The following is a 16,617-nucleotide window of genomic DNA, read 5'->3' as shown; positions in this document are numbered from 1 at the left end:
GGAGAGTCTGTCCAGCCATCAGCTCCACCAACTACTCAACCATCAGATAAACCATCTGCGGCAGCCACGCTGCCATCAGATCCACCATCTGCAACAGCCATGATGCTGGCCATCCAACCGCCTGTGGCTGCTACGCCCCCATCTGGTCCTGCGTGTCTGGTCCTGTGCCTTCTGGTCCTGCTCATCCACATTCTGCAAGGCCTGCTCGTCCACGTCCAGCACCATACTGTCGACGGCCACTTTCCAGGCCATTGGCTGAGGATCTTTGCTGTCATTGGCAGCCTCCTGAACTATGTTGCCACCCCCGTTTCCCACGCGGTGGGCATCTGGACTTGCTTCACCTGCCGCTGCTTTCCTCACGGCTGGCACCCTGGACTGTCTCATCACCCCGCTGGCTCCGCGGTCGGCCTCCAGAACTGCTCCGTTGCCACCACTGGCTCCGCGGTCAACCTCCTGAACTGTGCTGACACTTTCCGCGCAGTTGGCCCCCTTTATTGTATAGACCTGGACTCCTGTAATGTCGACCTCCGGGTTATCCCCTTGAACTGTGTGGGAACTGTTTCTGGAGTTTCAGTGCCTTTTGTGGACATTCTGTTTTGGATAGTTTCATGATCTCCAGCGCCTGTTGGGATATTCTGTTTAGGACTATTTCATGAGCTCCAGTGCTTTCTGTGAACATTTTGTTTTGGACCCAGAAAACACAAACCCTGGGTCCCCAGACCCAGTACTGTGAAAGTGGCACATGTGGGTTGCTTTGCCTTTACTCTTCTGTCCAGTTCATCCCAAACCAGCTTGATGGGGTTTAAGTCTGGAGACTGTGCTGGCCACTCCATGTTTTCAAGGTTACCATCTTGCTCTTTTTTCCTGAGGTAGTTCTGGCATAGCTTGGACTTATGTTTTGGGTCATAATCCTGAATCCCTGACCGACTAGGTGCATACAAGAGGGTATTGCATGGCGCTGCAGAATGCTCTAGTAGCCATTTTGGTTCAGGCCCTGGGTACAGCAAAACAGCCCCAGACCATCACACGTCCTCCTCTATGTTTGACAGTTGATCCAACAAAGCTACTCGATGGCGTGCATAGATCCTGCTTGAACCAAAGATTTCAAATTTGGATTCATCAGTCCATGATACCTTCTTCCAGTCTCCAGTAGTCCAGTGGCGGTGTTTCACAGCCCAGGCAAGCCTCTTTGTCTTATTCTGATGTTTTAGCAATGGCTTTCTTGCTGCAACTCGTCCTGTCAAACCTGCAGCTCGAAGTCTTCTCTTAACAGTTGAAACTGAGAGCTGCTTACTATGACCACTATTAAACTGTGCTTGAAGCTGTTGTCCTGCAAGCCGCCTATCACGCAAGCTGTTAACTTTCAGTAACTTGTCCTCTGATTCAGTTGTGGCTTTGGGTATGCCAGACCTCTTCCTGTCAGAGTTTGCCCCAGTTTAAGTGCTATGATGGCCTGTCTCTCTTCCACTGTTAATTGCTTTTTTCTCCCCATTTTTGTAGCAGCACCCTACTTTCTGCAGTTCAATTGATGCTCACAAGGGTATGGTACCACAGTGTGTTCCAGCACTGCTTTTATGTAGACAGAGGGGGTTGTAAGTAATCCAAAAAAGTTGGAACACCTGTACGAATTAGTAGCTCCAACTTTTAAGTCTTGATCAACCTCCATTGCTGCAGAACAGCTTTAAATTGTTAACCCATGTCGTGTTCTCTGAAAAAGGCCTTTTTGTTTAGTTCTGAAATGTAAATAATTTTTCACTTTTGGGTAACCTTTTTTTAACCTCTGGCAGTTCACCACTTACCTTTGTACCATTTAAACTATTCACTGGACGTGAACAACTTTACTTGCAATAAATAACTGGAAAAATTGGGGTGTTCTAAAACTTTTGACTGATAGTGTATGTAATTAAAAACAAACCCTCTCATCCCTGCAGGTGGTCTGTCCTTCAAGCTGAAGGAATATAATATATATAGCAGTTTGCTCTACTTCTTAGGCACCCTCTTGATTGCCCCTTTCTGCAGCTCCGATAGTTGGCTAACTTCCTTCCATGCTACTTTGACCTTGGCCTCTAGTCTCCTAGGGTACTGGGTACTGCTCCTTGTGGCTGTTCATCTTGTAGCCAAGCATCTCACTGATCACTGCTGATCGGTGATCAGTGAAAAACATAAATACATGACATCTCACATCTCACAAGTCAGGTTATACGGTCATTTATTGTACATGTTGTCGTGTTTCACATCTTGACAAATTAAAGCAGAAATAATGAAAACTTTAAAAAAAAGATTCTGAGTAAAAAATTGCAGAAAATTAAAGTGATGTTGGTGACTGAAGAACAAAACAATGAAAATATGGGGAAGCTTTCTTTTTTCTTTTTTTTGTCCTGAAGTGGTACGTACTTTCAAATGCAACTTTGCAACCTGTGTTCAGTTTAAAACTTGTAGCCAAGTTTAAATGGATAATAACCTTTGACAGAAGAAGAAGAAATATTTTCAAGGGTAAGGACTACTAAGAAAATTAACTTGATGAACTTAGAGAAATGCATTGTCTTTACATGTATGCAGTTGCCATTGACTGGTTTTAGGATTTAAGGGTAGGAGAAGGGTTCGGTTCACATCTACCCTTTTTTATGTAATTTTGACCTACACCCTAACAAGTTCTGATAAAGGAAGAACGATAAATGCATTTAAGAGACTTTGAAAGGTAATATTTTCTAGTACTGAAACTATCCTTGCTTATGGCAAAAATACAATCTTACTCTAATCCTAGTACGACAAACAATGGATGTATGGAAGCAGATTATTATGTTCTTTAGAATCATTTGCCATATTCTATACTTTAAGTTAGGAGTTGAAAAACTGCCATTAAAGTATGATAATCCATGTAGTATGTTTTACTGCATTCTAGAAGGCAGTTGGCCAAAAAGAGCAGTAATCCTCAGAGCCAAACTAGCAATACAAAAACTTTCAGATCACATCTCTTATATTAAATAGGGTGACCAACCGTCCTCTTTTCCCCGGACATGTCCACTTTTCACGTTCTGTCCGGGGCGTCCGGGGAGATTTTCGAGATTGATAAAAATGTCCGTGTTTTCCTATAGTCCGAAAGAGGACCCATGTGTTTGAAGTCATCTCCAAACTGCTGCTTAGTGAGCGCTTGTTCTGCGCTCACAGACGGGACAGACAGTGTGCAGCAACGCGCCTAATGATGTTTAAAAGATCCCAAAGCGCAAATGCATCATTTAAGATGAACTGCAAAAGAAATTTCCCAATTACCGGCCCAGTACTGGTAATTTTTCTTATGCAGATGAGGCATTATTTCTGTGCCATTATTTAATTCCAGAGGCTTTTAAGTTTGTTTGTTTTTTGTTTTGTTTTTTTTGCGCCCGTTGACTTGTAAAAGCCTATATGACATTTTTCGTCCACACGTAAACGGCGTTTCAAATCACCGAAAACGGAGATTTTTTAAATTTTCGAAAACTCAGTTTTTGCGTTTACGTGTGGACGAGGAATACGGAGTTCATCACGCAACGTCAAAGGTATGTGCCTGTTTTCACGCTGTGCGCCACGTTACTGTTTACATGAGATGAATTTCTACAATCGCGGATGGAGACAAAATACCGTTACTGTTAATCTGACTATCTTCAGGTTTTACACGCTTACATATATACACGCAGTTACTGTCCCTCCATTTAGAAAGGCAGAGGCGTCACGGTGTAATTATTTTACGTGTAGTTGTTTTTTTCCTGTGTAATAATATTTAACATTGCTTTCAAAAATGCTTCTCTTTGCAAAATGGGTTCAAAAACATAAACAACTGTGGGATACTGTTTGTCCCTGATTTGCACAGGGGGAACCAATCGTGGCAGGATCAGCCTGATATTATTTGTATCCCACTGTAACTTTACTGTATAAACAGCCAACATCTCCAAAATGTTAGTAGTTAGTCATTATAATAAGTGTTTGTGAACTAAAAATCAAGAATGTGGGATACTGTTTGTTCGTGATTTGGACAGCCCAGCGCGTGCTCCCGACGCAGGGGAAACTAATTCTGTCGGGGAGACCTATCTTGGCACTTGTGCAGGTGTTGCCAAAGGGAAGATATGCTTCACCATATTTTTTAGTATTTGGCGATGCTTCATCCTCTGCTTTGCATTTGTGTGGGAGCCCCGTCGAAGCCCTGTCCATTATGCTAGCAGTGTCTAAGCATTCTTTGTCTTTTTCTTTTTTTATTAATTTACCCCCCCCCCGCCAATGGCTCTTCATGACTGAGCAAAGTGTCCTCTTTTTTGAAAAACAAAATATGGTCACCCTATATTAAAGCAGAAAGGAAATGTAATGTGTTGTTTGCTTATCCAGCAATTTTGCTAGAACTTTTTCTGAAATCCCATATCATATTTTCATTGTGGATGTTACAGACTGATGTGTGCAATTATTTGTCCTATACTGAACACAGAGACACAGAGGAGTCAATCGACAGCATCAAAGACTCGACGCCCAACCCAAACACAAATCCAAACCCAGCATACAGAGGTTCAGTGAATGAGGTGTCGAAGGTGTGGAGGTGGATCAGTTTGTCAGAAGAGACTCTGTAGAAGGACAGAGTGCCAGCAGGACAATCCACATACACTGCTACTCTGTTAGAGACCGAAGAGGGAGGGACTGATCTGATTTTGTTATTATGGCAGACAGAGAAGCCACCATCAGAGCATCGCAGACACCACGATTGATCATTCATTCCAAACCTGCAGTCTTCACTGTTTCCTTTCCGTTTTATTCCTCTGTAAGTTACGGCTATGTCAACTTCTCCTCTCCACTCCACCTCCCAGTAACAGCGACCAGTCAGGCGATTACTGCACAACAGCTGCTCCCTACGGTCAAATCTGTCTGCGTGATTGGGATAAGTTTGCTCCTTCTCTCCTACCAGCGTCACTTTTCTGTCATTTTCAGAAAGTTTCAGCTTTCTGTGTGCTGTGTTTCTGTCCAGTGTAAGTTCACAGGCATCTGCCAGAAGAAAGAAGACAAAGCTGTAAAATAAATGACATAAAGAATATTCAAATACAAGGTTTCATATCATAAATTCCTATTAACCAAGTCCATGCTTACATTTTCTCAGACCGGGTTTTAACCTTTGTTCTCCACAGTTTTCCACCCTGGTGAAAAAACGACCCAGTTAGCTGATATGTTGTCTTTCATTATGAAAAGTGGAAGAGATGCTCTAAAATATAAGCTAATGTAGGACTATTAGCAGCCACCAATTAACCACACATGCTCTGAAAACTGAAACTTAAAATGCTATTTTTTTCCCAGCTTCACTGACAGTGTTAAATCTATAACAGTATTGTAGAGAAGGGCTAAATAGTGTAAATTAGGCTTAATACATGTTGTCAAGTTTCAGAAGGGTTTAAATGCATGCCTGTCAAAATACATAAAAAGGCTAAGAGCCTCCATGGCATGTATTTTTCAAAAAATATTATTGTTTTTACAAAAATGATTGGTGTCTTCATGAATCATACTTCAGAATGTCGAGTCTCCAGAGTGGGCTTTTCAGTCCAGTGGACAGCAGTCCCACTCCTGAGTCTCCTGGATGATTGTAGCTTAGGTCCAGCTTTCTAAGATGGGAGGGGTTAGATCTCAGAGCTGCAGCCAGAGAAGCACAGCCATCATGTCTGATCAGACAACCTGAGAGGCTGAAATTATTAAAAGAAATTGTATTTAAACAGTGTTATAGGTAAGCTTAAAACATTGGTCGGGATATACAGAAGCATCTGCAGAACACAGTCTTTAGAAAAAGAGAAATAAACATCTGATTTCTTACCTAAGAGTTTCAAGTTTACAGTGTGGGCTTTCCAGTCCAGCTAACAACCCTCTTACGCCAGAATCCTGCAAGTCATTGTTACTCAGATCCAGCTCTCTCAGGCTACAGGACTCAGAGCGGAGAACTGTGGACAGGGCTTCACTGCTTCTCCACGACAGTTTGCACACAGCCATCCTTTAGAGTTAGGGTTAGAGATAATATTTTAAACACACTTCATATTCGGTGTTACTGAATTAGCTTTGTGGTTGGACACATCTAGATCACTGCAAATGTTAATACAAAAACACAAAAATGCCACCGCCCTAAATTAATTAACAAATTATGTCCCAATTTTATTTAATAGAAATTAATTTGACAATTTAAGCATTACTGTTGCCAAATTTGAAGTGTGATACTTTGCAAAGGATTCCTAACCTGAGAATTTCCAGTTTACAGTGTGCACTCTTCAGTCCCACAGATAGCTGCAGCATTCCTGAATCTTGCAGGTCATTGTTACTAAGGTCCAGCTCTTTCAGACTAGAAAATTGGAGAATTGAGGAAAGATCTTTCCAGCTTCCCCCTGACAGGTTACAAGCACCTAGCCTAAGCAGGAAATAGTAATTACAAATGTTTAATATGTTCAGTTATGGTATTATTAGAGATGGCACGATACCACTTTTTTGTGTCTGATACTGATATCATAAGTTTGGATATCTGCCGATACTGATATGAATCCGATATAGTGTATTTTTTAATCAACAATACTGTTTTTAAATATCTTGCTGCATTTTGTATAAATTCATACTCAAGTTTAAAAAACAAAACAAAACTAAAGCTATTCTGTTATACCTGTATGCAAAAAATACACTGCACCCAAAATATTTCATAGTTCAGCAATACTGATCAATCTAATAAACTTAAACCTGCACCATCCTCCCTATTCTGGTATTTTAGAGAGTACTTAGCAGAAATATTAAACAACCTAACTAACAGGGTTGCCATCTCCCAGCAAAAAAAAAATAGGGAACCACCCCCCACCCTCGGCCTTGTGATGCGTAATCGACGTAATCAACTTTAATTTAATGGACTTGTAAAAAAAAAAAAAAAAAAAAATGCACAGAAATCAATTCATTTTCTACAATAATGAAATAGAGTCAACATCTTTCTTACATACAGTCTGCAACATAATTGCAGACTGCACAGATGGTACCTTCCCAAAGGAAAACGTACTATAGCTTACTAGGGTATATTAGACTTAATAGTTACTATATTCGGAAATGGACTTCTATACATTTTACATCAGATTAATACTTTGGGTGTAAGATTCAGATAATTATTTATTAAAAGCTAGACATTTTAAACCAGAATAAGAAAGAAAAGTATTTCTTTGTGCCCCCCGTTCCCTGTTAATGCCCTACCTGCCCCCCTGGCAAAACTTTGCTAGACCCGCCCCTGCACAGTTACCAGCTGTCAGCTACGTAGAAAAGGATCCTGGTGTAGAAAGTAATATTAAATAAATTCTAACAACAGCTTATCAAGCTTAAACATGCTGCTGTTGTTCAGCCGCTGGTTTCCTCTTTCTGGTGCAAAATGGGCGATAAACAAACAAGAGAGACAGGAGTCGCGACAGAAAAGCCGATCATTGATCAGTTTCATGATTGAAGTAGCAACAGGAGAGGGAGGGGGAGAGAATGAGAGGCAGTCATAAGCTTAACGTGGGAATGCTTTACAAACATTCAGAGATGAACTTACACACTTGCTTTACTTCTCTCTGGGATAACTTTTCACGGAGATGAAATACCGGTTTGGTAGCGAGTCTCCAAATGCTCAACCAGACCGCCGAGAGGTCTCGCACGCCACAGCCACTCTATCACGTGACGCATACTGCTCCGACGTGCTAAGGTTATGAGCTGAGTTACGCCATGTCGCAAGTTTTGTGAAGTGCTTTTGTGATATTTAATGGATCGGATTACATTTTTTAATTTCTCTCCGATATCCGATCCAGTAATTTAGGTCAGTATCGGACCGATACCGATACGTAATATCGGATCGGTCCATCTCTAGTTATTATATTATATATATCATGTCATCCACTTACAGAGCTCTGTTGGAGGCTTTGACCACTGGCAGTAGCCTTAGAAAAGCTTCTTCTGAAGCAGAGTATTTCTTCAAGTCAAATATGTCCAGATCTTCATCTGATGACAGTAAGATGAAGACCAGAGCTGACCACTGAGCAGAAGACAATTTATCTGTAGAGAGACTTCCTGAACTCAGGAACTGTTGAATCTCCTCCACTAGAGAACAATCATTCAGTTCATTCAGACAGTGGAACAGATTGATGTTTTGCTCAGTAGCCTCATTATCATTGATCTTTTTCTTTATATACTTGGCCGTTTTCTGATTGGACTCTGAACCTACTGTTTTCTGGAGTCCTCTTAAGAGATTCTGACTGCTCGGCAGTGAAAGCCCAAGGAAGAAGCGGAGGAACAAGTCCAGGTGTCCATTTGGACTCTGTAAGGCCTTGTCCACAGCAATCTGATGAAGGAGTTTTAGACTAGATTTGTTTTTAAAGACCTTAGGCTTCTTAGAAGCCATTTGATCTTCCAGCATGTTGACCCCAGAGTTGATGAAGGTCAGATGGACATGAAGAGCAGCCAGAAACTCCTGAACACTCAGATGGATGAAGCAGAACACCTTGTTCTGGTACAGCCCTCTCTCCTCTTTAAAGATCTGTGTGAACACTCCTGAGTACACTGAGGCTGCCCTGATGTCAATGCCACACTCTGTCAGGTCTGATTCATAGAAGATCAGGTTTCCTTTCTGCAGCTGATCAAAAGCCAGTTTTCCCAGAGACTCAATCATCTTCTTGCTCTCTGGACTCCAGTGCTGATCTATCTCAGTTCCTTCGTCATACTTGACCTTCTTCATTTTGGCCTGAACCACCAGGAAGTGAATATACATCTCAGTCAGGGTCTTGGGCAGCGCTCCCCCCTCTCTGGTTTTCAGCACATCCTCCAGAACTGTAGCAGTGATCCAGCAGAAGACTGGGATGTGGCACATGATGTGGAGGCTTCGTGATTTGTTGATGTGGGAGATGATCCTGTTGGCCTGCTCCTTTTCTTTGAATCTCTTTCTGAAGTACTCCTCCTTCTGTGGGTCAGTGAACCCTCTTACCTCTGTCACCCTGTGAACACACTGGGAAAGAATCTGATTGGCTGCTGCAGGTCTTGTGGTTATCCAGAGGCGAGCAGAAGGAAGCAGCTTTCCTCTGATGAGGTTTGTCAGCAGCACATCCACTGAGGTGGACTTTCTAGGGTCAGTGAGGATTTTAGTTTTGTGGAAGTCCAGAGGAAGTCGACACTCATCCAGACCATCAAAGATGAACACAACCTGGAAGTCTTCAAAGCTGCAGATTCCTGCTTCTTTGGTTTCAGTAAAGAAGTGATGAACAAGTTCCACCAAGCTGAACTCTTTCTCTTTCAGCACATTCAGCTCTCTGAAAGTGAATGGAAACATGAACTGGATGTCCTGGTTGACTTTGTCTTCAGCCCAGTCCAGAGTGAACTTCTGTGTTAGGACTGTTTTACCAATGCCAGCCACTCCCTTTGTCAGCACTGTTCTGATTGGTTTATCTCTTCCAGGTGAGACTGTAAAGATGTCTTCTTGTCGGATTGTTGTTTCTGGTCTGTCTGGTTTCCTGGATGCTGTTTCAATCTGTCTGACCTCATGTTCATCACTGGCCTCTGCAGTCCCTCCCTCTGTGATGTAGAGCTCTGTGTAGATCTGATTCAGAAGGGTTGGGTTTCCTGCTTTAGCAATTCCCTCGAACACACACTGGAACTTCGTCTTTAGGCTAGACTTCAGCTTATATTGACACACAGTATTATGAGTTCCTAAATAAAAAAAACAAAGAGAAATTAAAACCTGTTAAATCTCACGAATATGAAAAGCTCAACAACAAGTAGCTTAACAAATATGCAGCTACTGAAAATCCCGTAAACACAATGTGTTTAAACAAGTACGTGCACCAGGTTGAAAGGCAGCCTGTCCTTGTAGCACACCTATTTTTCTAGTGTGTTTAACACCATTCAAGCCTGCATTTTGAAACACAAACTCAAAATGGGAGTTCATTCCACCTTCACTTTGTAGATACATAACTAGCCAAAGGGACGACCACAGTTAAACTGTGAGGCTCTGTTTCTGAGTGAGTGGTGAGCATCATTTAAGTCAGGGAACTATTCTGGCTGTTTTCCCGAACAACAAGGTGATACTGACATAATGACTTTAAGGCCGGTAACTAAAAATCACTAACACGGTCGAGCTAGAGGTGTTAGAGAAGGTGTTTATTACTGCAAAAATGCCTGACAAAACATACCATCACCCATCTTAAAAACCAATACTGTGCTGAGAATGTGGCTGGATTTGAAAGTGAGAAAGAATTACAAAGAGAGAAAGCTAAAAAACCAGAGTGTCGATCGTGTACTGGCGGCTTTGCGCTGTCACTCTGTCACTTTGGGGCAGAAACTTGAAAGATATGTATACGGTGAGGTAAGTAGTAGAATATTGGACCTGTAAGGCACCCAGTTGACTCCCAGGACCCATGGAGTCACCAAGAATCACCTTCCTTGCTCTTCCACAACAGAAAAGATCATTTACCATTCTGGGAAACTAAGGCTTTGGGGACCTTAACATCCACAGAAGAAAAGCGCAGTGCTGCTCTCCATGTTGGAAAGTTAAACATTTCAAGGAGAATGAGAGCAAGCGAGAGAAATGTCAGAATTGTCACCACCACAGGTTCAAAGCCTATGCCCTGTACGAGGCAGTAAGTAAGTGACATCACATCAACGTTACTGAAATACTCGTACTGCTCCGGAGATGGTCGGCCAGCTCCTTCTCTTTCATTCTTCTCAAGAAATAAAGTGTGATTTTCAAAAATGATTCTCTGCTGCTCCTCCTCTCCTCCACATCTTCACCATCTGCTCTCTCACTCTCCAATCCCGCTGAGTCATCTGGGCTCAGAATCCTCTGGAATTTTTTCAGCTCATCCTTCACAAAACTGATGATGCTCTCCTCCAGTTTCTGGAAAAGAAATATTAATGCATGTAGCCTGAAGGTTGTTCCAACCAGAATAGCAATCACTGATGACGATAAGTGCAGTGGGTGAACATTTACACACAGTGAAGATGGAGTCGAGGTCTTTTTGATCCTGCTGGGCATGCTGAACTCTAGAGAGACACATAAAATATTTATGTTTATTTTAGTTATCATGTGAAGTTGCTTAAGGATAACAGGTTCAAAATAAAGCTTTTACAGGACTCTGCAGTCCAGTAAAAATGTAAACGTACCATCTTCAACAGCAGGAACATGAAGTAATGGTTTTCTGTATGACTTTATGAGTCTCTCACATCATTGTGGAGGAATTTTGGCCTGTCTTCTTTGTAATGTTGTTTCACTTCATTGAGGTTTGTGTGCATTTGTTCATGCACAGATTTCTTGAGGTTCTGTCACAGTGTCTGGACTTTAACTGCATCATTGCAACATCTATTTTTTTTTCTTTCTTCAGACTTTCTGCTGTAGACTGTTTGGTGTGCCTGAAATAATGTACCATAGCATCAAACCGTTTTAGCCAAGATTTAACAGTTGGACAGATGCCATTATCTATGACTAAAAGACTTGTACTTGTATTGTAATAGTTCATTTTTAACTCAATTACTGCCAAGTGCCCAAGTCCTTTGACTGCAAAACAACCCCAAATTATCACCCCTCCACCACTGTGCTGAGAACTGGTCTGAGGTGTTTCTGCTCCACTTGGTCTTTTTCTGTCTAAGACAGCAACGTATCCCCAACCTGGAGTGGGCACTCCACCCTTTTCCAGCTGCATCCAGCTGTTCAGACTTGATAATTCTAATTCAATTCTAACTCACCTCCACTGATTTGCACATGGCTACAAACCACGCCAGTGTGAATTGGAGGTCATAGCGCCAACCTTCCACCCCCTCACTGTTTGTCCGGCTGTATTTTGTTGAGAGCAGTTTTACTTTTGCTAAAGAGCTGTGAGCATAAAAATCTACATCATAGCTCTTTATTAGAAATGTGTTCGATTTTAGACTAATAGAAAGATAATGCTGATACAAACAGAAACATATTTCAGTTAGATAACACGCTTTATGGACTAGATTAGTATTAGTTAGTCCAAGTATAAATCCTCCTGCTATAATGGCTGCACCAATCTATCAAAAATTTTAAGGGGCTTTCTCAGATGCATCTGCACACTTTGAGCTCTTACCCTGGATCATCAGGCTTCTGTTCATGTTTAAAGTCAGCATGTGGACCCTTGGACCGCTCGCTCTGCATGGACACACTGCTGGATACAGGAGAGTGCTGCTGCTGTTGTCTGACCTTCCTACAATCACAGGAGGATATTTCAGTTAGCCAGCAGTGTGAACCACAGTGATAAAATACGTATAATACAAAGCACCATGCTAGAGATAATCATAAATGAATAAAAGTAATAAGCCATGTTAAAAATCCTTGATTAGACCAGCATGTTTAAATGCAATGCTAAAACTTAATATATCGTATTTTTCCATATTTTTCGAACTATAAGGCGCACTTAAAATCCTTTAATTTTCTCAAAAATCAATAGCGTGCCTTATAATCTGGTGCCCTTTATGTATGAATTCTGATTGTGCTTTCCAACCTCAAACCTTTGGTAAGCTACGAAGACGCACCGCTTGATGGATTGTCGGAGCATTTCGCTACCGTAGTCAGGAGCTTTGCACAGTAATCTGTGTCCAAACTCTGCTTCAGGTCCCAAAGTCAAACGCACACTGCGCCATCACTGAGAGTTAAAAACTGTCTAAATTCTTTCATCCTTAACAAAATGATAAGCGTTGCTGCTTTAAAAGGTGTAACAATTAAGTTTAACATTCAGACATCCATGAAAACAGAATTTATTAAATTTAACTGCGTTAGAAGTTAACAGCAAGTTAGCTCGCTAGTTTCCACCTAAACATGATATATCATGTTCTGACTGAGAGATTTCTGAAAAATTAAAACATGCAGCCCTGCTATCACTTTAGACAGAAATGAAGACAGAAAACTAAACAGCAGTGACTTTTGTAGGGTTACTGAAGTTGGACTAGCTGGTATAAAGATGTGCTACGTGATTGCTAGCGACACAGCTATGTTAGCATAACATAAACACAGTGAAGCTGGAGGAAGAATGCTAACTTTTTTCCACTCTATAAAAGTTAACGCTAGCGTTCCCGATGGTTAGGGGCAAATGCAATGGCATCGCAGGACGGTGTAAATGAACCAAACTTCAGTGAGGAGAACAACTAAGATAATCCATCCACAATATGAGGTTAGTCATTAATATACTGCAACAACATGGGAATAGAGCAGCTGCGAGAAAATTCAACATTAATGAATCAAGGATACAGAAGTGGAGAAAGCAAGAAGAGTTGAGTAAAGTTTGAGTTACTCAATTCTGACTGGACTGTTTTGTTTCGCTTAATGCGTCTTATAATCAAGTGCGCCTTATGGTCTGACACATTTATTCGGATATAAAATTGATGGTTAAAATATGTGCAGTACTCTGTATCAGATAACTCATGCACCTTTGAGTCCTTACCCTGGGTCAGACTTCTGTTCATGTTTAAAGTCAACATGTGGACCCTTGGACCGCTCACTCTGCATGGACACACTGCTAGATACAGGAGAGTGCTGCTGCTGTTGTCTGACCTTCCTACAATCACAGGGGGAGAGATTTCAGTTAGCAAGCACACAGGGTGAACCACAGTGGTAAAAGACACAAAGTGCTGTAATAGTTGCAGCAAGCATAAAGAATCAAATGGGACTGGTCATGTTATAAGTGGTGGGAACAAGTTGGCATTTGCAAATGCAATAATAAAACATAACCTATTCAGTCTTCTCACTGATCAATCCATCCATCCTTTTTCTGCTGCTTCTGATCTATATGTGGATAAAAACTTGATTCTAAAATATGTGTAATGTCTGTTTCAGATAAGTCCTGAACCGTCCCTGCTGAGCTCTTACCTTGCATCATCAGGGCTCTGTTCATGTTTAAAGTCGACATGTGGACCCTTTGACCGATCGCTCTTCATGGACACACTGCTGGATACAGAAGAGTGTGGTCTCTGCTGCAGGATTTTCCTTTAAATATAGGAACACATTTATGTTAGACACCATCCTATGCGACCTGTCTTAGTACCTGTCTGTTAGGATGAGTAAGTAAATCCTCCTGCTAAAAAAACATAAAGCCATGGAATGGTTAGAGCATGCTATAAAGAATTTAAACCATGTTAAATAAAGTGGATAAAACTGGTATTTCTAAATGCAGTGCTAAAACATCTATCCATCCATTTTCTGCCCCTCTGAAACTGTAAAAAAGCTGCACCTTCAGTTTGCAGTCCTTACCCAAGGTCACACCTCTGTTCACGTTTAAAGTCGACATGTGGACCCTTGGACCGCTCACTCTGCATGGACACACTGCTGGATACAGGCGAGTGTGGTCTCTGCTGCAGGCTCCTCCTGCAAACACAAGGACTCATTTATCCTGAATAAGAACTCATTAATAACCTGAAACAGTTATCACATAAAGAAAAACTCTGAACACTCTTCTAAACTTTTTTCTAAATATTAAGATAAATAAATAAAGATCAATATTTCTTTCAATATTGTTAAGAAATCATTTTGTCTAACAAATCTGTTTTAGTTCCTTTGACTTCTTACTTTGGATCAACAGGGTGATGTCCATCTTTGAGGTCAACATGTGGACCCTTGGACCAATCGCTCTCCATGGAGACACAGCTGGGTACAGGCGAGTCCCGTTTGCGGTGTTTGATCTTCCTATTATATATAATAATTCAACTTGAGTGCTTAACTAGAAGAGATAAGATGATGCGTCATGGGTGGTTGGTCATCTCACCTCTGCAGTTTGGTTCGACTCTCATGTTCCCTGCACTGATCCATAGCAGAACCCAAACCTTCACACAAGTCAGATTTAACATCACAGGACACATTGGTTCTGACTGCTGTCAGCAATTCAAACAATTACAAAAAGTTTGGATTCGTTTTGATATTCAAAACGTAAACTGGTCTTTGTTAACATAATACCAATATATGTTAATACCTTGACATAAAACAAACAAAGATAAGAAACACATTACAGAAATACTGTGTGTGTGATAGTGTTTGATTTCCTTTCATGTCGTTTTATCTTGGCGGTAGGGTTTTAATCACATTGAGCAATAGGGATATCAGGAACCTTTTTGTGATTTTGATACCTCAGAAAAATAAAACCTTGAACTTTGATTTTGTATGATACGAATTATAGCTGCTGATCGGCGTGATAGCATTCTGTTTGTTGTAAAAACTGTAAATGTCATTATATCAAAGGACATTTATTTATATGTAAAAAGTTGTGTTGTTTGTTTGTTTCAAATTTTTTGCATGCCATCTGGTTACTGAAGCTTCCTGTTGTGTCAAAGTCAAATTTGACTCATTAAGGATTATAAAAATGATAGAAACAGAACAAAACAAGTAGCAAGTCTAATTTTTTAAATCTGGAGTAAGGTTGATCATAATACTACCAATAACCCTTTTGATGAGTTCCCCTAATACTCAAGACCAATTAATCAAACTCATGGCTGGAAACAAAATATCTCTCCATCACAGAGATGGTTGTAATGTGAAGGTCCCCACTCTGAAAAAAAACGTTTTCCAAAAATAACCATAACAATTGACATTTGGACTTTTTGTAGAAGACAGTTTTGAACTGAAAGCTTTTGAGAACAAATCAAATAGACTGATGTGTTGCGATAGCCCAACATAAACCAGTGAAAAGGTCATTTAGTCATCTGAATATCAGTTCTTGCAGACCAGCTTGAACCTCCGTTAGCGTAACGATTTTCTAACAGAGAGCATGCTGAGACAGCAGATGGTCACATGAATGAAAATGCATGAACAGACAAAAATGCCCCTGAACACACCTCTGCAGCAACACACAACAAAATCCTACAAAGACTTGGAAGCTGTTTGGTCATACCTGCTCACAGTGAAGAGGCAGGAAGCAGTTTGTGTTACTGTTCGATGGAAGAAATAGTCTGTGTGAAGTTCATCTTAAACAACTGCTTCTAATGTAAAGCAACTAAAAGCAAGACTAAACAGGAGCTCGCTGGTCTGCAGATTCAATCTAATCACCACATTCACCTTTAATTTTTATTATTTAAGGTCATACGATAACCACATGCCACTGAACTTTGAACCTGCTGTTGTGGAACATTAACAGACAGTAAGACAAGCTTACAGTGGAACTTACAATCCTTCTGGGCCTTTTCCAGAAGGCAGGTTTTAGACAATCTGAGTATGTTTCTTTATTTTCTTACAGGTGCAGTAGTTGTCAATACATTGTGCATTTCTATTTGTATTTTATTATATTTTCCCCGCCTTTCCCATGCAAAAGCTGATAGACAGGATTAAAAAAAAAGGACCAGATACACGATCAGAGGAATTGGTGCTCAAGATCTGTGGTGCTGTTTTTTTCTAACATTACAGCAACATTAGAGTTCTGAAATATTAAACTTGATGTATTTAAAATTGGTTACTCACTGTATACCTACAGATTCTGACCCAAAGAGCAATAAAAGAGGTTTAGAAATCACTTAGTCACCAGATGAATGTGAAATTTTACAGATCTTCTTACTTCTAACTTCTAATAGATAGTGTTTTTAAAATGGCTACAAATGTGACTGTCAGGGGTCGTGTGCGGAGGCGAGGAAGAGATGACCCACACGCAGGAC

At 40.9% G+C, this 16,617-nt stretch overlaps 1 protein-coding gene across 3 annotated transcripts; it reads right to left on the bottom strand.

Annotated features, from left to right (window-relative positions):
- Nucleotides 1–3,776: 3,776 nt before the first annotated feature.
- Nucleotides 3,777–16,006, bottom strand: LOC102076767 (NLR family CARD domain-containing protein 3). 3 transcript variants are annotated; one of them, XM_013272272.3, is made up of 15 exons: nucleotides 15,864–16,006; nucleotides 14,745–14,802; nucleotides 14,549–14,665; nucleotides 14,234–14,347; nucleotides 13,853–13,969; nucleotides 13,428–13,541; nucleotides 12,078–12,194; nucleotides 10,968–11,016; nucleotides 10,657–10,870; nucleotides 7,890–9,684; nucleotides 6,227–6,394; nucleotides 5,813–5,986; nucleotides 5,511–5,684; nucleotides 5,101–5,147; nucleotides 3,777–4,998 (listed from the first exon to the last, which is right to left on the bottom strand). In XM_013272272.3, the coding sequence occupies exons 2-15, from the start codon at nucleotides 14,786–14,788 to the stop codon at nucleotides 4,436–4,438; spliced, it is 3,807 nt and encodes a 1,268-aa protein (XP_013127726.1). In that variant the 5' UTR covers nucleotides 14,789–14,802; nucleotides 15,864–16,006; the 3' UTR covers nucleotides 3,777–4,435. The 3 variants fall into 3 exon arrangements, with proteins under 3 accessions (XP_013127726.1, XP_013127729.1, XP_019201105.1); XM_013272275.3 differs by lacking the exon at nucleotides 13,428–13,541; XM_019345560.2 differs by lacking the exons at nucleotides 13,853–13,969; nucleotides 14,234–14,347; nucleotides 14,549–14,665; nucleotides 14,745–14,802; nucleotides 15,864–16,006 and having other exon boundaries at nucleotides 13,414–13,543.
- Between the last annotated feature and the right edge of the window lie 611 nt (nucleotides 16,007–16,617).

This window comes from Oreochromis niloticus, linkage group LG15, assembly GCF_001858045.2.
Source record: "Oreochromis niloticus isolate F11D_XX linkage group LG15, O_niloticus_UMD_NMBU, whole genome shotgun sequence".
NCBI classification, from domain to species: Eukaryota; Metazoa; Chordata; class Actinopteri; order Cichliformes; family Cichlidae; genus Oreochromis; species Oreochromis niloticus.
The sequence above is the reverse complement of the archived record's forward strand: the minus strand, read 5'-3'. Positions and strand labels throughout refer to the sequence as shown.

Bases quoted from the DNA above. Each gene is read 5' to 3' on its own strand.
- LOC102076767 (XM_013272272.3), bottom strand. From the start codon at position 14,788: ATGGATCAGTGCAGGGAACATGAGAGTCGAACCAAACTGCAGAG. The intron at 12,195-13,427 runs GTAAGGACTCAA...CTGTGATTGTAG, and splicing joins GAACAGAAGTCTGACCCAGG to GAAGGTCAGACAACAGCAGC. The intron at 9,685-10,656 runs GTACGAGTATTT...TTTTTTATTTAG, and splicing joins GGCCGACCATCTCCGGAGCA to GAACTCATAATACTGTGTGT.